The 22,214-nt window shown below is 40.2% G+C and overlaps 1 protein-coding gene across 4 annotated transcripts in view; it reads left to right on the top strand.

Moving 5' to 3' along the window:
- kif19 (kinesin family member 19) overlaps window positions 1–21,711 on the top strand; it is a 238,258-nt gene extending 216,547 nt beyond the window's left edge. For 2 of the 4 annotated variants that reach the window (XM_088000607.1, XM_043714728.2), the window contains 6 exons: window positions 2,779–2,884; window positions 3,979–4,105; window positions 6,502–6,923; window positions 7,716–7,869; window positions 8,973–9,077; window positions 17,129–21,711. In XM_088000607.1, the coding sequence (XP_087856733.1) occupies window positions 2,779–2,884; window positions 3,979–4,105; window positions 6,502–6,923; window positions 7,716–7,869; window positions 8,973–9,077; window positions 17,129–17,280 (1,066 nt within the window). In that variant the 3' untranslated portion in view covers window positions 17,281–21,711. Of the gene's footprint in view, window positions 1–2,778; window positions 2,885–3,978; window positions 4,106–6,501; window positions 6,924–7,715; window positions 7,870–8,972; window positions 9,078–16,754; window positions 17,081–17,128 lie in introns of those variants that run through there. The other 2 variants (XM_043714731.2, XM_088000608.1) reach the window with 2 other exon arrangements.
- The last annotated feature ends 503 nt before the right edge of the window (window positions 21,712–22,214 follow it).

Raw genomic sequence — 22,214 nt, 5'->3', positions numbered from 1 at the left:
TCCCTATGTCATGGGTACCAATGTGTACCATGACTTCTGGCTGGTCTCCCTCCCACTTAAGACCAGTATTTTAAGTTATCTTTATTAACACACCGGGTAAAAACAATGACTGCAGATGCTGGAACCCAGATTCTGGATTAGTGGTGCTGGAAGAGCACAGCAGTTCAGGCAGCATCCGAGGAGCAGTAAAATCGACGTTTCGGGCAAAAGCCCCCACCAGTTCATTATATTCATTAATACTGGGTTCCCATTCATTCATTCATAACCCTTTTCTAACCTGTTATTCACTATAACACGGTTATATTTTACTATCATAAGATAGACCAAATTTAAAACAACCCTTTTCAAATCCATTACTGCATTTTCACACCTCATCAGCCCTTGCTACAAGCAGTGTTGACCTCTAAATAAATGTAGCATACAGAACAATACCAGCCCCATCAAGTCTCCATGAAGCATTATAATATTAATCAGCCCATACCAACCACCTCTTGGACCTGAACAGATTCCCCAATTAGTATTTACCTGTTAAATACTTTTTTAACTGGGCCATTGTCCCTTTAGGAAACTGACAAAACGGCGCTTCCATAAAATTGCTCGAATGAATGAAACTTATACCGACAAACAGGAAATAAATCTCACAACCCAGCTGCAGTAATCAGTTTAATAATTTCTAACTTTCTTAGAGCATATAGGACTAGCATTTTTATTAATATTTACGAACTTAAAAGGACTAACACCTTCGAATTATGCAAGCAGTTCGGAGCAGACTATTAATTCCATCAGAAGTAGCAGTCAGCATTTAGCACGTTTTAACCCATCACCTGTCTCCGAGGACAGAAGCCATTCTGGGACTTCTGCTGTTTGTGAGTTTTATAAATGACTTGGATGAGCAAGTGGAAGGGTGGCTTAATAGGTTTTGCTGATGATATGAAGGTTGGTGGAGTGGTGGATAGTTTGGAAGGCTGTTGTAGGTTGCAACGAGACATTGACAGGATGCAGAACTGAGCTGATAAATAGCAGATGGAGCTCAACTTGGAAAAGTGTGAAGTGATTCACTTTGGAAGGTCGAATTTGAATACAGAATATAGGGTTAAAGGCAGGATTTTTGGCAGTGTGGAGGAACAGAGGGATCTTGGGGCCCATGTCCAGAGATCCCTCAAAGTTGCCATCCAAGCTGGTAGGTTTGTTAAGAAGGCATATTGTGTGTTGGCTTTCATTAGCAGGGGGAGTGGGTTTAAGAGCCTCAAGGTCATGCTGCAACTCTATGGAGCCCTGGTTCATCCACACTTGGAATATTGTGTTCAGTTCTGGTCGCCTCATTATGGGAAAGATGTGGAAGCTTTAGAGAGGGTGCAGAGGAGATTTACTAGGATGCTGCCTGGACTGGAGTGCATATGTTAGGAGGAAAGCTTGAGGGAGCTAGGGCCTGTCTCATTGGATCGAAGAAGGAGGAGAGATGACTTGATAGAGGTATACAAGATGTTGAGAGGCATAGATAGAGTGGATAGACAGAAACTTTTTCCCATTGCGGAAATGTCTATCACAAGGGGGCATAATTTTAAGGTAATTAGAGGAAGGTATCGGGACGATGTCAGAGGTTGGTCTTTACTCTGAGAATGGTGGGTGCGTAAAATGCACTGCAAAGAGTGGTATTAGAGTCAGATACATTAGGAACATTTAAGCGACTCTTGGATAGGCACATGGATAATAGTTAAATGAAGGGTATGTATATTAGTTTGATCTTAGAGTAGGATAAAAGGTCAGCACAATATCGAGGGCTGAAGGGCCTGTACTGTGCTACTGTTCTATGTTATATCTCACATCCCCTGCCCCCACCCTATCTTCTGCATATAAATCAACATTTTCCTAGCTACCATCAGTTCTGAGGAAGGGTCATTGGAATCGAAATGTTAACATTGACTTCCCTTCACAGATGCTGCCAGACCTGCTGAACTTTCCCAGCAACTTCTGTTTTTGTTTCTGATTTACAACATCTGCAGTTGCTTTTTTTAAATGTGAGTTTATTCACTTTGGTCATAAAAATAGATGAGCAGAATACTTTTAGCAAGTCTTGATGTTCAGAAAGGGTGTGATTGTACAAGGACTACAAAGATTTGGCAAGCAGGTTCATCAAGTAATTAAGAAAGAAAATAGCAATGGTATTTGAGTAAATTAAGAAAGAATCTTGTAACAAGAGCGTGGGATATAGGGAGCAAGTGGGAAACCCAAGATCAGCCATGATTGTACTGCATAGTGGGGAAGATTCGATGGACCATCTAGTCATCTTCTGGTCGTATTTCTTCTACTTCCCTGCCACTTCTTGGGAGGGGCAAATCCTGCCATTAGACTGACTTTCAACTGTTGCCTGTCAGGCATTTACAATAGGATCTATTCATTAACTTATAGAAAGACCTTAAAAAAGAGAGACAAAAAGGTGCAGCCATCCAAACTGGACAAATGAAACATCTCACAATTCTATGAAAATGACAAAAAGCTCTTTGACATTTTAAAAAAATTTAACATTCTAATCCAAACCTCACCAGGATTAAACTTTGGTTTTGAAACTTTTGGCCTTTGATCCCTGAAAAACTAAGTTCAACTTTTCTATGAGTTCATGAAAATTCAGAAACTTTGGAGGCAAATATTATACACCAGCTTTTACATTGGATCAATTTTTGCATGCATTTTTACATTATCTAATTGATTAGAATTGACTACAGTGACAATTTCTCCTCAGTGTTTATTTATTTTAGTGTTCTTCCTTTGACATACCAGTGACAATAACAGAGTGTTTAAAAGCAGCCCACACGGTCAACAGAGAAAGAGTTCAATGGTGATGACACCTCCTCCAATCCAAGTGAATGGAATGCTAAACCAAGAGGTGAGTTGGTGCACAAGAGTGCAACAGGTTCTGGCACAGCATCCATTTCAAGGACTTCAGTCTCAAAACCACGTTCCCAGAAACCCGTATAACTTGAAGGCTATGGCTTTCTGTTCACCAATGTGTTATTAACATTGCAGGAATGAATTCTTCAGATATAAGGTCATGCCATTCACTTGGCGTGGGTAACATTTTTCAAGTCAATTAATTTAGTGTTGAACGTGAATTGGGTATGAATCGGTTACCATGGCAGGAATATTGTTGCCATGGTATTCTCCAGTTCATACGCACATCTGCTTTTTTTGCTAAGATTAGCAAACGGTAAAATACACCTGCATGCTACAAAGGAACATTGCAACACATGTCAACCAATTGACTCATAGAGCCTACTCCACTATTCTAAATCCCAAATTGCTGCCTTTTCCCCTTTGTGGTCACCTAGCTGTGCACACTTCCCTAATTATAGAGTCATAGAGAGGTACAGCACGGAAACAGACCCTTCGTCCACTTCATCCTTACCGACCAGATATCCCAACTTAATCTAGTCCCACTTGCCAGCACCCAGCCCATATCCCTCCAAACCCTTCCTATTCATATACCCATCCAGATGTCTTTTAAATATTGCAATTGTACCAGCCTTCACTACTTCTTCTGGCAGCTCATTCCATACACATACCACCCTCTGTGTGAAAAAGTTGCCCCTTAGGTCTCTTTTATATCTTTCCCCTCTCACCCTAAGCTTATGCCCTCTAGTTCTGGACTCCCCCACCACAGGGAAAAGACTTTGTCTATTTATCCTATCCATGCCCCTCATGATTTTATAAATCTCTATATCGTCACCCCTCAGCCTCTGATGCTCCAGGGAAAACAGCCCCAGTCTGTTCAGCCTCTCCCTTTGGCTCAAATACTCCCTGGTAACATTCTTGTAAATCTTGTCTGAACCCTTTGAAGTTTCACAACATCCTTCCGAGAGGAAGGAGACCAGAATTGCATGCAGTTTTTACTTTGGATCATATTGTATAATAAAGTGATACAAACAAAACGCGAATTAAATATTAAATCTTTTACTTGTTCCACTGCAAATCTTCCTTCAGACAAATCAACAGGAGAGTCTGGTGAGCTTTAGTGAGATGAGCAGTGCCAGCAGCCATTTAAACTCATCACCTGATAGCACGGAGAATTTTGCAGATAACCGACACAGCCGGACAGAGTTCCTCAAAGGTATGAAGACTCAATGTGGAACTTTGTAGCCGTGACATATTTTGGATGGCTTGTTCATAGTTAGTGTTGAACCAGGTTGATGGTTCTCTTGCTGGGAGAGCAATATGAAGAGAAATGGCTGCAAAAAGAGAGCAGGTTGGTACCTGGTGACCTCTTCCTCACCTTGGGGTTCCTGATGTCCTAACTCAGTTGAAAGATGAAAATGATTATCCAGATTTTTCTCTCACCACCAAAAGGTATCAACAGAGAGCAGGGTAAAGTGGTAGGGAGGGCTATTATGAGATACAAACTTCTGATTATGCTATTGGACACTTTCTGTTCAGTGCCCACGTTCCCACTACTGACACAACCAACAGGAATCTTAGCCCCTTGACTCTCCCATCTTTAGTTAAACAATGGGCAGCTAGAAGACTGACTGATTTCTCTATGTGCTGTGGTGCCCCTGGCTTTTGTTTCGTAAGTGGAATTGCAGTGGGATTGCTGTAATAAGGTTACTAAGCATTGAGAAGCAGAGAAAACCTGGCAAGTGTTCTCTCTCCACCTAGAGTAGGTTCCTCAATCTTGACCATTCTCACTTCATGCAATTATTTATTTAATACCCTGAAAACATCTTCTTTTTTCATTTTTGACTCCATTTCCTTTTGGTTGGTTTAGTGCAGTGCAGTTAAATTTTATTAGAAGCTGCCTCCCTCCATATTGGCTGGAATCCATTCTGCTACGTAAAATTACCAGCTGGAAGGAAAGAACAACCCACTAGCAATTCTGGTCAGTAGCATTATGGAGCATTGCTGAAATAAATACATAGTGCAGGATAGTTATGGGAGTACTGACTGAATGGCCGGACATTACGGATGCTCAAAGGAACAGAGGGATCTTGGGGTGTTTGTCCACAAATCCATGAAGATGGCAGAACAGGTTATTAGGATAGTTACCTCTATCAGATGAGGTATAGGTTATAAGAGCAAGGAGGTTGTGTTGAAGTTGTACAGGACTTTAGTTAGGCTACAGCTGGAGTACCATGTGCAGTTCTGGTCGCCACAAAATACGATGGATGTGATTGGACTACAAGGGTGGAAAGGAGATTCACCAGGATGTTGCCCGGGATGGAGAATTTCAGTTGTGAATAAAGACTGGATGAGTTTGGTTTGTTTTCATTGGAGCAGAGAAGATTGAGGGGAGCCTGACAGGGATGTATAAGATGATGAGAGGCAGGGACAGGAAGAATATAAAGCAGTTGTACCCCTTAGTCAAATGGTCCATAACAAGGGAGTATGATTTTAAGATGAAAGACAGGAAGTTCAGAGGGGATTTGAGGAAAATATCTTTCACCCAGAGGGTGCTGGGAATTCAGAATGCACCACCTGGGATGATAGGAAAGAGAGGAACCCTCACAACCTTTGAAAAGTGAGCACTTGAAATAATATGCAAGGCAAAGATTTGAAAAGTGGAAAGATTTACTGTAGCTTCAGCAGTATAGGCCTGGTGGGCTGAAGGGCCTCTTCAGTACTGTTTGTTTATATGATTCTATGAGGTCAAACCATACCCTCTTTTGCAGCAGTCATGTCCTGGGATTTAAATATCCAGCAGCCACTTTGACAGCTGCTATGAAATGTAAGTGTGCAAGTGAAGGTTTAGGATGGCCATTAATTCAAGAGTATGGCTGGGAGAGGTGATTGTCAGGGCCCAGCAGGGGTTTGTGTCGAGGGCAGAGGCAAGGTATCATGGTGCAGTAGCTGGAGGACAGGGGTTTGTTGGCTACTGGGGGATCAGGCTGGCAGTGATGGTGATTTCCAGGGCCAGCTGGTGAGTGGGGTGCCAACAGAGGATTGGAAGCAAATGTTGTGTCCTATAGGTCAGGCCAGCGGCAGAGGAATTGTCAGGTACTAAGTGTGGGGGATGGAATTGTGTTGTGCTCGGGGGCGGGGGATGTCTAATTAGGACAGATGATGGTTATCAAAGGGCCCTGAAGGTGTAAGGGTGTAGATGAAGTATTTGTGTTGAGCTGGGGTCAACTAAATAATTGCCTGGGAGTTGCATAGGTTTCTAATCATCTAGTACTTCCAGAGTGACTGTGAATTTAGTGGAAGCTGAACCCTCTGTATTTTCAGATGTTAAGGGGTTTTGTTTTCAGAAGGTTCTAGTTGCAGTGAAACTACACATCAGAATCTTCAATTTCCCAGGAATTTCCATGCAGTCAGCTACATCTGGGGCTCCACAGAATCCCCAACACACATTTCCAGTCAATGCTCTTCCAGTGACTCTCTGGCCTTCGGAATAACACGGGCTATTATCTGTTTTAAAGATTGCCAGTCCTTGTGTTACGAATGCAATATACTTTAACAGTACTTTAAGATTATTGCTGTACTGAAATAATTAATGAGTTCCATTTTCAATAGAACGCAAGCAGATGTTGACGGGCACCAAGAACATCGCAGTCAAAGCTGCAAGACGACGTTCAAAAGCTCTGGAAAATGACAACAGGCTACACATTCTGGAACCCATGAAGGAGAAAACAAGCATTTCCCTGCATTCGATGAAGGAAAATGAAGAATCATTTTATAGAGGCATTCCTGAACTATCACTGACACTGTATAGAAACCAACAGGGTCAACTTATAAAACATGCTGCTAGTGAGGACAATCTGTCCACCAGTACTGGTGAGGTGATCAACCATGTGCAGGCTAACAAGGAAGAAAGCCACCATGACTGGTCTCAATCCTATAAAAAGGAAAACAAAAAGGCAAGTAGAAGGCAGGACACATTAGAAGCCAAGCGGAAGAAAAGAAGATCAAGGTCTTTTGAGGTTAATGGTCAAGGGGTTGGTATTTTGATTATACAGAAGTAAATTAAAATTTGTTCTTTATTCTTGTCTTTCTGAGTGCACATTTGATGATTCACAAATTCTGGCTGAAATAAAATGCATCAATAATAATGTAAATAGATCAGTGTTTGATACTAAAACATGCCCTTTAAATTGGTAATGTATTCATGACATTAAACATTGACAACCTAACCCTATTAGAGAATTGTGTTGAACAATCTGCAACAATAGCTCGGTTGTGTATTTTTCCGCATTGATCACTGATTATTTTTGAAAAGTTGGAGTTTTATTGGTATTATAAACTGAATAAACTCTTTACAAGCAACATTTGAGAATTGTGATTTAATGCTCTGAACACAAACATAAAAAATTATACTGTGGGATGCATTTCCCTGACAATAATGCCAGTTAAAATTTGTGATTGCATTTCAAATAGTAAAAAAACAGATTTTATGCACATTAATGCTTTTAAAATATCTCAAGTTCACTTCCATACCTACCATATTCTGTGTGGTATAATATCAGAAACTTTACAACTGTGAATAGAAGCCATAAATGTCATTGAATTTAGTCATTTCCCGTTCACTGCTGCCATAAAACCAATAATTTGATTTTAGCATAAGTTGAGATTGGAGTAAATATATTTGGCAGTACTGAGGACAGTAAGTTAATGTAAATATTATCTTTCCAAAAGATTAAATCTCATTTGTCCTCTTTGCTGTTTTCTGTACCTTATGCCTGACTTTGATGCAATTTTGCAATGATCTTACTTTCTTATTATCTTCCCAGTTACCCCATCCTAAGAACATTTCATCCCGCTTCCAACCATTGGAGAGTATTTCAGATAATAGATTTAACGTCAATGGCCAATGTCAGTTACGGATACATCGAAATCCAACACACAGGCTTGGGAAAGTGAAATTTCCTATCAGTCATTATGCAGGTAAGTTGGACGTTTATGGTAAAGTCATGACATAGCAGGAAGTATGTCTCACTGTTCCACAAGCTGTCAAAAACATGTAAAAACATTTAGACCACCAAGATGACCAATTTGCCTGACTGACTGCTATTCAGGACAAGAACAATTCACACCATGTTCCACTATTAACAGAATATAACTACTTATAGTCACATTCAAAACTTTGTCAGAGAAAAGATTCCTAATCTACTACCATATAATTTAAACTGTGTCTCTTTACAACCCCCACAGCCTACATACTCATTCACAATTAAGACAGACAAAAGATGTTTTGACACTGGTATTCTGGTTGAAAAAACGACAGGGAACAAAACTCTGAATATCAACAATCCAGATTTCAAGGGTTGGTTAGGCTATGTCACACAGTTCCTCATGAAATTTTAGCACTGATCACATACTGCTTTCTGTAAAGCAAAGCTATGGAACACAATCATTCTTCACTCGAATGATCCGATGGACCTAGATATTGTTAGAATTCTTTTATGTAAGCTTTTTTGGTTGTGCTGTCTTTTCTCTACAATCAGCTAAAGAGAAGGAAATGTTTTCTGCTCACAGACTCTGGATGTCTCTGGCTGCCTTTGTACTTGCAACCAATTGGGGATTGTCATTAGATGGAATAACCTTAACTCAAGGACTTTAGTTGTTACCATGTCTCAAGGTATTTCACTGATACCTCAAAAACAACATTGTCCTGCATAGCTGTGCAAAATATAAACCACTTGATTTTTCCAGGTTGTAAAACTTTCCGAGGTATTTCAGTTATATAGTAGTCCTATTTCCATTTTAATTTATATTTTAAATTTAAAAAATATATAAACCAAATTATTCTTCCTGTAGCTATCATGGTGTGGTAATATATTTATAATAAAACAAAAAACTGTGGATGCTGGAGATTTGAAACAAAACAGAGATTGCTTGTGAAATTCAGCAGGTCTGGCAGCATCTGTGGGGAGTTAACATTTCCAGTGCAGTGACTCTTCATCAGGACTCAGATGGTAATATGTTAGTTCATGGTTACTTTATTTGTGTGAAAGTAGTAAGTTGTTTGTCGCTGTTGCTTTGTATAGGTGAAAGTGACCTTCAGGTGCTGGAGGTTGTCAGTACCCCACCCAGCATCATCTATCAGAGAAATGCCAATGGGAGAGGGCTGGCTGTACAGAAGAAGGTCAGAGGTGAGAACACAATTCTTTGTGGCATTACTGAATTGAGTGACCAATAAAAAATACATGGCAGAATATTCCCTTCCCTGGTGCATCATAAGCAATGCTGAGAAAGGAGAGAAATAATTATTTTTAAATTTACTCATGGGACATGGACATTGCTGGTTGGCCCAGCATTTATTGCCCCTCCCTAGCTGCCCTTGAACTGAGTAGCTTGCTGGGTCATTTCAAAGGGCAGTTGAGAATCAACTACATTGCTGTTGGTCGAGAGACACATGTAGGTCAGACCAGGTGAGATTGACAGATTTCCTTCCCTGAAGGACATTAAGGGGCCAGATAGGGTTTTCCAACAACCAGCGATGATTGCATGGTCATTGGTAGATTCTTAATTCTAGACTTTTATTTTAATTGAATTCAAATTTGAACCCACAGAACATTAGCTGAGTTTTTGGATTAATAGTCTAGTGATAATACCACGAGGCCATAATTTCCGTTGAAAGCAAATTAAATAGATGGAGTGAATTAAAAAGTAAGTATGTCAATATTGAGAAAATGTTTTGTGATTTTCCCCTCTCATCTTATATGGAGACTGATGCATCTCATTACTGAGCACTGACTAATTTGTTGTGGACCAGGCCAGACCCCCTCAAAACATTTCAAGAAGGTAGCCCAGACGCTTTAAGCAGATATAAACTGGATACAGAGGAACCTTGATTATCTGAATACCAATTATCCGAAAATTGGATTATCCGAAGGGGATCTCGAGGTCTCAATAGAAACATTACATCAACGACTTTTTTCCAACAGTGATCGCGTCTTTTGTTTACAATGATTAAACAAGCACCGTCTCCAAATTACTGATCTCCCGCCCTCTCCCTCTCCCCACACTTTCCCTGGAGTTCTACAGAGGGGTGTACCCTAAATCCCCTCCTTCCCCAGATAATCTGACCAACACTGTCCTGTACAGGGCAGAGGTGGAACCTGTCAAAAAGTTGCATTGAAAGATTGTGTGTCTGGCTGTGTGTGTGTGTGCGCTATTTGGAGACTTACCCCACCAAGGCAGCTGCAGCAGCAGCAGTCTTATTGTTGGTGTACAGCCCAGCTGCTCCAGAGAGGGTCCAGGGGTGGATGGGGTGGGGGTCGCTTGGGGGCAGTGTTGGATGGTGTTGAGGGGTGGGGGGAGGTGTTGGATGGGGGTGGGCGGGGTGGTGTTGTACAGGGTTGGGGGTGATGTTGGACGGGTGCGGGGTTTTGCGCGCTGTGTGCCGCTGCAGTCTCCTGAATGGGGAGCTGACTTTAAAAGCTCCGAGCCCCAGAGGAAAGGCATTTAATCGATTAACCGAATAATCAATTATCTGAACAAAATAGTGCCTGCCCATCTCGTTCGGATAATCAAGGTTCCCTGTATTCCAGGAGTGATGCAGCTGGTCAAGCCACTCAGGTTTAAACAAAACAGAATTTGTTTGCAGACTACCAAATGAAACACAAACAACAGAAAACAGAATTTAGAATAACATTGATTTGAAAACCAGACCGACTCAATCTAACTTAATAAAGAGCTGTTCTGACTTCCTGCAATATCCCTAAACATACCCCTTGGGAAAAAGGTAAATTCAAGGTAAACACAGGTTCTAATAGGAGAGATGTTGGAGAGCAAGTCAGCTAGAAAACCTCTGTTGAATTAGGGAACCTTTTCCCCAGCAGCTTTGTTTGACCAGCCGCTTCAACCTAAGCCAAACTAGGAAAAACCCAAAGTGCGAGAACTGGCCACTCCCCTTTCATTGCACAACTGTTTTAAAAAAAAACCTGAAAGGCCTCCTCTGATTGTTGACTCAGACAGTATCTGTGAACCATAATCAAAGTGGCCTACTCCAGACAAATCGGAATCTCTATCTTTTACAACCCCTTCTGAGAAAAAAAACAAGGACAACATAACCTTGTTAAAGGAACAGCATTGTCACAACTTTCAATGTATTTTCATTTCATTAAAGCTTCAACTTGTCTTATTTATGTGTCACTTCCAATTCTTTTCTTCTTCCCTGCAAAAATAGCACAAATTCTTGAAATGTACATCAGAGCAGGCTGCAGCTCACCAAACTATTATCTCCATTCTCATTCAACTGCTTCTTCATAACGTCGTCCCTGCAAGCTCCAAGGCCACCACCTTCTAAAACCCTTCATCTACACAAGTAAGCATCAGCAAACCACCCACCTCACCACAGCCACATCATCATGATGCCTGCTCTGGGTCCAAATCACACACATCAGCTCTTAAGTACTTATTTTTGGAGCTCAGAAATACCTGGGCATGCTTCTGCCAACTTTTTTATTATTCACTTGTGGAAATTGGACGGCACTGGCTGGCCAGCATTTTTACTGTCCGTCCCTGGTAGCCCTTGAGAAGGAGGTGGTGAGCTGCCTTCTTGAATAGCTGCACTCCACCTGCTGTGGGTTGACGCACAATACTATTAGATTAGGTTGGGATATCTGGTCGGCATGGACGGGTTGGACAGAAGGGTCTGTTTCCGTGCTGTTCATCTCTGTGACTCTATGACTGTATTTTGACCCAGCAACAATGAAGGAATTATGATAAAAGTCCAAGTCAGTTTACTGCATTTGGGAGCAATCAAGGAGTGGAAATGTTGTTGAATAGTACTGTGTAACATCATGTCACACCTGCAGCATGTACCAGCAGTTTATGCAGCAAATATATTACACATGTTACAAGCAGATGGCCATAAGTGAAAGTCAAAGAGGAGCTGTCATGGAATTCTTACAGTGCGGAGAAGGCTATTCAGTTTGCACTTATTGGTGATTTAGGAGTAGGAGAGGTGGTAAGGGTCCCTATTGAGTAGGAAGCACCGAGGGCAGGAAGACTTAGCAGATGAGGATGAATGTGAGGTAGAAGAGAGAAGATGTTGGTATTCACGTTTGCACACTGCAAATCATTGACCATCAGCCTGTACTGTTGGGCACCCACTTCGTCAGACTGATTTGGTTTGATAAGTAGCTTTCTAGGAGGAGAAAGTGAGGTCTGCAGATGCTGGAGATCAGAGCTGGAAATGTGTTGCTGGAAAAGCGCAGCAGGTCAGGCAGCATCCAGGGAACAGGAGAATCGACGTTTCGGGCATAAGCCCTTCTTCAGGAATGAGGAAAGTTTGTCCAGCAGGCTAAGATAAAAGGTAGGGAGGAGGGACTTGGGGGAGGGGCGTCGGAAATGTGATAGGTGGAAAGAGGTCAAGGTGAGGGTGATAGGTCAGACTGGGATGGGGGCGGAGAGGCCGGGAAGAAGATCGCAGGTTAGGAAGGCGGTGCTGAATTCGATGGATTTGACTGAGACAGGGTGGGGGGAGGGGAAATGAGGAAACTGGTGAAATCCGAGTTCATCCTCCAACCGTCGTTTTGTTGTGGTCTGACGATGGAGGAGTCCAAAGACCTGCATATCCTTGGTGGAGTGGGAGGGGGAATTGAAATGTTGAGCCACAGGGTGGTTGGGTTGGTTGGTCCAGGTGTCCCAGAGGTGTTCTCTGAAACGCTCCGCAAGTAGCCGGCCTGTCTCCCCAATATAGAGGAGACCACATCGGGTGCAGAGGGTGCAATAGATGATGTGTGTGGAGGTGCAGGTGAATCTTTGGCGGATATGGAAGTTTCCTTTGGGGCCTTGGAGGGAGGTGAGGGGGGAGGTGTGGGCGCAAGTCTTGCACCTCCTGCGGTTGCAGGGGAAGGTGCCGGGAGTGGAGGTTGGGTTGGTGGGGGGTGTGGATCTGACGAGGGAGTCACGGAGGGAGTGGTCTTTACGGAATGCTGATAGGGGAGGGGAGGGAAATATATCCTTGGTGATATGGGGTCCGTTTGGAGGTAGTGGAAATGATGGCGGATGATGCGCTGTACATGGAGATTGGTGGGGTGGTAGGTGAGGACCAGTGGGGTTCTGTCCTGGTGGCGATTGGAGGGGCGGGGCTCAAGGGCGGAGGAGCGGGAAGTGGAAGAGATGCGGTGGAGGGCATCGTCGACCACGTCGAGGGGGGAAATTGCGGTCCTTGAAGAAGGAGGCCATCTGGGTTGTGCGTTTATGACATTCTGCAGGAAAAGGATTGTCTTCCATTCACCAACGCCCCTAAGTCAATGTCTGCAAAGTGGGAAGCGAGTTTTCTTTTCCTGTGGCCCATGACCTTAGTGATAATAGTCGAACAGCACAGTATAAGGACCAATTCCCTAGTTTGCAGTGTCAAAGCAGTGAACAACTGGGCCTTAAATATGGGGTGAATGATGGATGGTCCCAGATGTGATGAACACTTCCACTTCTTGGGCTGCACATTTCACTGAGAAAGGGTCCCTAGACCCCAGTTAGACAAATTAATTCGGTGAGGAGTGAAACATTGTGTGAGAAAAATCACTCAAGCTATGGCACACCGCCATAGTTACAGAACCAGAGTTACAGAACTCATTAAATCAAATGTGTGTAGGTAGAACAATGATATTGCAATAGCAGTGGGTCACACAGCAAGGGATTAAAGATGGTAAAGATTATGTTGAATATTGCATTTAAGTTACAGAGAAACATTAAGGAAGTTCTGCTTGTTTTGATTGAAAGAAGGAACTTTAATGTGTTTTGACTGAAGCTTTTAGATTGGAAAAGTAAGCAACCAAAATAGATTTGAAGGAATCAGTCATTCTGTTGAAGCATTCAAACCATCTGGAATGCAAATTAAACATTAAAATGTTGGGATCAAAAAGGCAAATTAATGGAAGTTTCTCTTCCGAGTCAGAATGGGTTGAAGTAAGTGTGTTAAAGTGAACAATATAAATGGATTCCAGAGACAAATTACCAGGATTCTGAGGAACAAGGGATGGATATGACATAAGAGGTATGTGCAATTGGTCTCTAAATGGCTAAGTTTGTGAACATTAAAAACCTTCACCTAAAAAGATAATTATCTAAGTATGACACACTTATCTAAGGTAATCCATCATAACAGAGTAGACTACTGATGTCCCAATTTAATAATTACAAATGTAATCCTGAAGTCTGAATCCTGCTCATCAAAGATTAAGCATGTTTGTCTCCGTGTAACCACAGTGGCTGATGGAATTTCATACAAGCTGCATTGCCAGTAAAACAATTGCACTTGGAAAGAACCATTCACATTCTCAGGCTCTTCCAAAGTACTTCACAGCTAATTATTTATTAATAAAAAGCAGACGCTGCAAAAGCTCAGCAGGTCTGGCAGCATCTGTGCAGAAAAATCAAAGTTAACATTTCCTCAGAACTGAGCTTTTTCAGCAATTTCTGCTTTTGTTTCTGATGCACAGTCATAGAGTCATAGAGATGTACAGCATGGAAACAGACCTTTCGGTCCAACCCGTCCATGCCGACCAGATATCCCAACCCAATCTAGTCCCACCTGCCAGCACCCGGCCCATAGCCCTCCAAACCCTTCCTATTCATATACCCATCCAAATGCCTCTTAAATGTTGCAATTGTACCAGCCTCCACCACATCCTCTGGCAGCTCATTCATACACGTACCACCCTCTGTGTGAAAAAGTTGCCGCTTAGGTCTCTTTTATATCTTTCCCCTCTCACCCTAAACCTATGCCCTATAGTTCTGGACTCCCCGACCCCAGGGAAAAGACTTTGTCTATTTATCCTATCTATGTCCTCGTAATTTTATGAACCTCTATAAGGTCACCCCTCAGCCTCCGACGCTGCAGGGAAAACAGCCCCAGCCTGTTCAGCCTCTCCCTGTAGCTCAGATCCTCCAACCCTGCCAACATCCTTGTAAATCTTTTCTGAACCTTTCAAGTGTCACAACATCTTTCCAATAGGAAGGAGACCAGAATTGCACACAATATTCCAACAGTGGCCTAATCAATGTCCTGTACAACCACAAAATGACCTCCCAACTCCTGTACTCAATACTCTGACCAATAAAGGAAAGCATACCAAACGCCTTCTTCACTATCCTATCTACCTGCAACTCCACTTTCAAGGAGCTATGAACCTGCCCTCCAATGTCTCTTTGTTCAGCAGCACTCCCTAGGACCTTACCATTAAGTGTATAAGTCCTGCTAAGATTTGCTTTCCCAAAATGCAGCACCTCGCATTTATCTGAATTAAACTCCATCTGCCACTTCTCAGCCCATTGGCCCATTTGGTCCAGATCCTGTTGTAATCTGAGGTAACCCTCTTCGCTGTCCACTACACCTCCAATTTTGGTGTTATCTGCAAACTTACTAACTGTAACTCTTATGCTCGCATCCAAATCATTTATGTAAATATCAAAAAGAAGAGGGCCCAGCACCGATCCTTGTGGCACTCCACTGGCCACAGGCCTCCAGTCTGAAAAACAACCCTCCACCACCACCCTCTGTCTTCTACCTTTGAGCCAGTTCTGTATCCAAATGGCTAGTTCTCCCTGTATTCCATGAGATCTAACCTTGCTAATCGGTCTCCCATGGGGAGCCTTGTCGAACACCTTACTGAAGTCCATATAGATTACATCTACTGCTCTGCCCTCATCAATCTTCTTTGTTACTTCTTCAAAAAACTCAATCAAGTTTGTGAGACATGATTTCCCATGCACAAAGCTATGTTGACTATCCTGAATCAGTCCTTGCCTTTCCAAATACATGTACATCCTGTCCCTCAGGATTCCCTCCAGCAACTTGCCCACCACCGAGGTCAGGCTCACCGGTCTAAAGTTCCCTGGCTTGTCTTTACCACCCTTCTTAAACAGTGACACCACGTTTGCCAACCTCCAGTCTTCTGGCACCTCACCTGTGACTATCGATGATACAAATATCTCAGCAAGAGGCCCAGCAATCACTTCTCTAGCTTCCCACAGAGTTCTCGGGTACGCCTGATTAGGTCCTGGAGATTTATCCACCTTTAACCGTTTCAAGACATCCAGCACTTCCTCCTCTGTAATCTGCACATTTTGCAAGATGTCACCATCTATTTCCCTACAGTCTATATCTTCCGTATCCTTTTCCACAGTAAATACTGATGCAAAATATTCATTTAGTATCTCCCCCATTTTCTGTGGCTCCACACAAAGGCCGCCTTGCTGCTTTTTGACGGGCCCTATTCTCTCCCTAGTTACCTGTTTGTCCTTAATATATTTGTAAAAACCCTTTGGATTCTCCTTAATTCTATTTGCCAAAGCTATCTCATGTCTCCGTTTTGCCCTCCTGATTTCCCTCTTAAGTATACTCCTACTTTCTTTATACTCTTCTAAGGATTCACTCGATCTATCCTGTCTATACCTGACATATGTTTCCTCCTTTTTCTTAACCAAACCCTCAATTTCTTTAGTCATCCAGCATTCCCTATATCTACCAGCCTTCCCTTTCACCCTGAAAGGAATATACTTTCTCTGGATTCTTGTTATCTCATTTCTGAAAGCTTCACAGCATCTGCAGTTCTTTCAGTCATTATTTGTTAAATTGCACTCACTGTTAAAAAGGCAAACATAGCAGCCAATAATTGCCACACTAGCAATGGAGTTAATGTGATTGGTGGTTGTGCTTGAGAGATGGATGTTGATCAGGATACCAGCTGAATCTCTTCCTTGTCTTCAAATATTGCAGTGCGATCTGAACAGGCAGAGTGGATCTTTAAGTTAACTTCTCTTTGAAAGGTACCATCTGTAAACTCACGGCATTCTCTCACTATTGCATTGGACAGGATAAAAGCAATGACTGCAGATGCTGGAAACCAGATTCTGGATTAGTGGTGCTGGAAGAGCACAGCAGTTCAGGCAGCATCCGAGGAGCAGTAACATCGACGTTTCGGGCAAAAGCCCTTCATCAGGGCTTTGGACAGTCAACCTGTATTAAGTTCTCAAGGCCCGCAATTGAATTAGAGTCTACAATCTTCCGATCTAGAAATAAGAGTTCTACAACTGATAAAAGTTGACAATTTTTTTAAAAATCTAAAGCTTGAAGTGTGTTCTCTTCCTGGTGTTCAGAGGGTGTGTGTTGGTCAGGCAGATGGAATTGTAATATAGTTTAAAATTATTTATAATTCAAATAAATACTGATAGACGTTTTTTATCACAGGTCCGACAATTGCAGCATCAGATGTGGCTAGCTCAACATCTATGCTAAATCAACCTGGAAACTTCAAGAAGCCTCTGAACCGTAATCCTCAGCCACACTTTAACTATAGAGTGACAAATGGAAAGAATGATATCAGAGCTAGAAAACATTAATTCAGTGACAGATAGAACTTTGTCATGTTGCTTGTATGAAATAAAGAACACGGGATATATTTGACTTGTCTGGAGCAATGGGACATACATACAGTAAATCCTTGGTATCCAAGAAACCACGAATCGCAAATTCGCCTATCCGCGCCAAAAAAATCAACAAAATTCAGCATCCGCAGGTATATCCTTGACTTTTAATCTATTTTAACTGACTTTTAACTGAGCTCCGCACTCACAAATTTCATCATTTGTCGTGGTTCTCAGGAACAGAACCCTCGCGGATATGGAGGAATGAGTATATATGAGATTGCATATTTTCTGTTACTGTGTCTTTTGATTATCTAAATCAGTGAATTGACTTTTGTCTTGATAAATGTATATTAGGGAAATGAACTGTTCTGTGATTTGTTTTCATTCAAAATGGGTAAAGGAATCCCAAGATTCACAATGTTTATCCTTTGCCTTCATTCTAATTTTCTAATGAGAAAAAGATCCTGCTGCCAATTGTTATAATTTGTGACTCGATGATTTCTTCATGAACATTCATGTAACATTGTCCACAATTTTGGATTGCACACTTAACCTAAGGAATCAAAACACAAAAGTATTCTTTATTCTTTGAAATAAACAATGTAGTCAAGATATGTATTGATGTTACAAAATTTAATGTACAGAAGTGAACCAAATGTTTCAATTTTTTTACCAAACCCTGTGAATTTATGATTTTTTTAAAAAAAACAACTACAAAATTGATGCCTCCTCCTTGTTCCATCTAGGTAGAGAACAAGCACTCAGATCAGATAGCAAGTAGAATAGTTATTGAGTTTTCAACCAAAATGTAAATAAATAAATTTAGACAGAATATCCTGGGAATACTCAGCAGATCAGGCAGCATTTGTGGAGGGAGAACCAGCGATAACGTATCAAGTTGATGACTTTACATGCATTGATGAAAGGCCATCAACCTGAAAGGTTTTAATTTGTTTCGTCCAATGTTCATGAGATGTGAACATTGCTGGCTAGGTCAGTGTTTATTGCCCATCCACAACAGCCCTGTAGAAGGTGGTGGTGAATCACTGTATCTTTCTCTCTACAGTTGCTGCCTGACCTGTTGAATATTTTCAGCATTTTCTGTTCTTTCATATTTCCAGCACTTGCAGCATCCTATTTTTAAACAAATAAATGAGTTTTGTTTTGCTCAGTAGCAGGTATTTGTCACTAGTGCATCAGGCACATTAAGTGATGCTTGACTACAAATGAATATTTATCTTAGAGATATGTTTCTTGGTCCAACATAGCAAGCTATTTCAAAACATCATCTCATGAAAAGATGGAATTTCATGTACCTTTTAAATGACATTTATTATGTAATAAATTTTTATTTGCTGTTCATTTTCCCCTTCAGATGAAACATTAATTGTTTATCTCAAAATTATGTGAGGATTTGGCAATATTGCTCAGTGAAGGTTGATAGGAAGGTGTCATTATATGGAATGAGTTGGATGGCATTATTTTTGTGTTTTCTGTTGATCAACAGCTTTTGGGGGCAATTGACCTCACCAATTAGGATATGAAAGGCTCAAACTCATAACCCTTATGTTGGGAATATGTTATTGATCTACCTTTGTTTTTCACAAAGCAGTGGAACCAAAGTAACTTTAAAGCTGAATGGATAGAAACCTACATTATACATGTAAACAGCAGAGACTGTTAACGCATTGAAACTGTAATATTTTAAAAATGCTATTCAGAGAATGAATTTTATTATACTGATATCAACCTGACAATTAATATCTATAGTGGTCAATATATTTAGATCCAACCAAAATAGACCCACGTAGATATTTCATTTGGAACTTAAAACTATAGGGTACAGCATGTATTCAGATTTCTGTTAATTTTATCATTTGTTGAAAAAACATATCAGTGCAACTACCAGTAACTGGGGAGCTCTTGCAATACTAATTTACTAATCTCTGAATTTAATAAATATGACTATTATATTACTTACATTTTTAAAATAATTCATGCATAAGTTCATTTTTTCTGCTATGACTTTGTAATATTTATTAGTTGCAATATCACTTTTTATTGATTCCTGATAACAATTACTGGTGGTCTGAAGAGACTATCCAATTAGTCCATCATAGTTAATAGTGCACAAACTGGAGTAATGTTCTGACAATTAATCCTAGTTCACATAAATATTGGAACAATGTAATAAAATTATTGTTTAAAATTTCGAACATCAACAAGTTTTTCAATATCTAACCTGCATTATGAACTAACATTGTTGGCAATATAAAAGGACAAATTAAGCTATCCTGGAATGGACTAGCACCTGTTCAACATTTCATTTCTTGCAGTGTAAATGGTAAAGAACCTCTTATGGTATTATTCTTTTGACTGTTCCATTTATTTGCCTTAGAAATTTGTCCTTAATTAATATAAAGTGCTTAAAAGTTATGTGATGTGTACAATTATGAAAATTGTGTCAGCAAATGTTATTATTTATGTTATGGGTGGAGTCCTTTTTACAAAGCATGAATATTTTGTACAACAAAATTACTCATTTCTGATGTAGAATGTCTGTATGTTTAAGATGAATTTCTTGTGGAATCATTGTTGTATCATAGATATTAGATTTAGTGTCATTCCTGAGTTAGGCACAGACAGATTTGGATACACTGGAATATACAGAGCTGTCCATAGATACGAATATAAACGATGAGTAGACTTTACAGTGTAAACACTTCATCTGAACTGGAAATTCCATGTTAGCTCACTTACAACTGTGGATAAGACAAACAAGGGTGAGGTTGTGCAGAGAGTCAAATACACATACTAACTTGTGTTGAAGGAAACATAATAGGTTTATAGCTGTAAATAGGAGACCTTGTACACAAATAGATCTGCCACATGTTTACAGCCTTTTTTTAAGTTTTAGCATTTCCAGTTTTTTAAAACTTAAATTTTACAAGATAATATTTGACTAATTCATTTGAATACTTATGAGTATTTTTTTCTGAAATAAGAAGATTCCTTAAAAATTGGAGTCCTGGAGTATTTGAATTATTTATTTTTAAGCTTATTTTCCTTTATATCCTCTTGACATCATTAAATAACTATATTTATTTGAATATTAAAAAATTCACTTTTTTCCAAAAAGTGATTACTTGCAAGTAAGGAAAAGTACAATATCTCATATTCTCTCAACATTGAACGCTTTCTTCACAATGAGAACAAGTGAGAAGTATTCACTAGCTAGATTCAGCTGAAAACTTCACATTAAATAAATGCCAATAAAAAGAATATTAAATGATATAGGAATAAGTAGAGGATGGGACAAGTCTAATCAGTTCATGAGAAGGAAAATGTTGTTTTAATTTATCAAAATAGACATTTCTGTGCAGCAAAATTCTAATAAAGTAATGCTGGTTAGGAAAGACTCGTTATTGAGAACACTGTTAGCACTCTTTTTAAGCCATTCTTGCAGTTCTGTATGAATCACTGTCAGTTGTCCGTTTGTGGACTGTTAAAAGAGATGTCTGAATATGAACCAGTTTTCTAAATTCACTAAAATTATGCAGTGAAATGAGTAAATGGCACGAGGCTGAAGCATTTGCATTGAGAGTCTTTCACACCAAAATGCCACTCATCCAGTCTTTTTCCTGCCTATTCTAGCAAAGCTTAACACATTTATAAGATTGATACTTTAATAATGTGTCACACCCCCACACAAACTTGTAAAATGTATAGTTGTCATTTTGAATTCTTCTATTTTAGATTGTTTTCCAACCATTTTGATTTGTACTTTTGTCAAATCATTTACTAAAACCATCTTATCAATCGCATTAAATGCAAAACACTATGGATGTTGGATATCTGAAATAACAAGAGAAAATGCTGAAGAAACTCGATATGTCTGGTAGTGTCTGTGGAGAAAGAAGCAAAGTTAGCATTTTGAATCGAATATAGAAGAGTCATATTGGACTCAAAATGTTAAAATCCATTTCTTGCTCCACAGATGCTGCCAACCAGACCTGCTGAGTTTTTCCAGGAATTTCTGTTTTTATTACTAAGAATGTTTGTCATCCTCTGTATACTTACACTTATTCACATATTAGCTTTGAAGAGATGGATCAGTTTATAAAAGGTTATGGAATCATACTAGTTAAACCATCTCTGACCGACCAGCTACCAAACAATAGATTTGTGTCAGATCTTTGATAGAAAAAAACATACATTTTAGCCCAACCAACTATGAGTACACAGGAAAAACACTTTCCAGTGATTAAGTACATATTTAAGTCTTGAGTCATTTTTTAACCTTTAGCATATCTATTTTCTGTATCTGCAAAAATGCAGGATTTATAATTTTATTTGTACTTTTGACATTGATTCAAAACAAATAAAGCATTGTCCACTTTGAAAGTCTGATTGCTAAGTGTGCTGAATTATTATCCGATGTTTTGAAGAAAGCACCTACAACCAATTTATCCGGAGAGGAGGAAACCAAAGAAGTAATTCATTTAGTACTATTTTGACTAATGGAACATAAGTGTGGAATTAATCTTTTAATGCAAAATGCACAATTTCTCTTCAATTTGTTGTCAGCAATCACTCTCCAATGAGCACAATTGTCCATCTAGGAAATTCCATGTCACTGGTCCTGGGATCTGTGGATGTTTGTGTGGCTGATGAGCCCAATCCTATCACCTCATCTCCAACCACACATTTGACAGGTATTTCCAGAAAGTGAAATTGTTCTACGCCTTGAAATCATTGGCATTCCTTTTTCTGGTTTGTTTTCTATACCTCCTGTTGCTGACACATGTTCTCAAAGAATTGTGTTCAGACAAGAGCTTCCTCCAAGTCAGTTTCTTCTGTATGCATTGACATAGAGTCATACAGCATGGAAACAGACACTACAATCC

This window comes from Chiloscyllium plagiosum, unplaced genomic scaffold (genome assembly GCF_037043375.1).
Source record: "Chiloscyllium plagiosum isolate Xiang-an unplaced genomic scaffold, Cpla_swu_hap1 HiC_scaffold_25, whole genome shotgun sequence".
NCBI classification, from domain to species: Eukaryota; Metazoa; Chordata; class Chondrichthyes; order Orectolobiformes; family Hemiscylliidae; genus Chiloscyllium; species Chiloscyllium plagiosum.
Note: the sequence above shows the minus strand (reverse complement) of the source record. Positions and strands in the feature narration are given on the sequence as shown.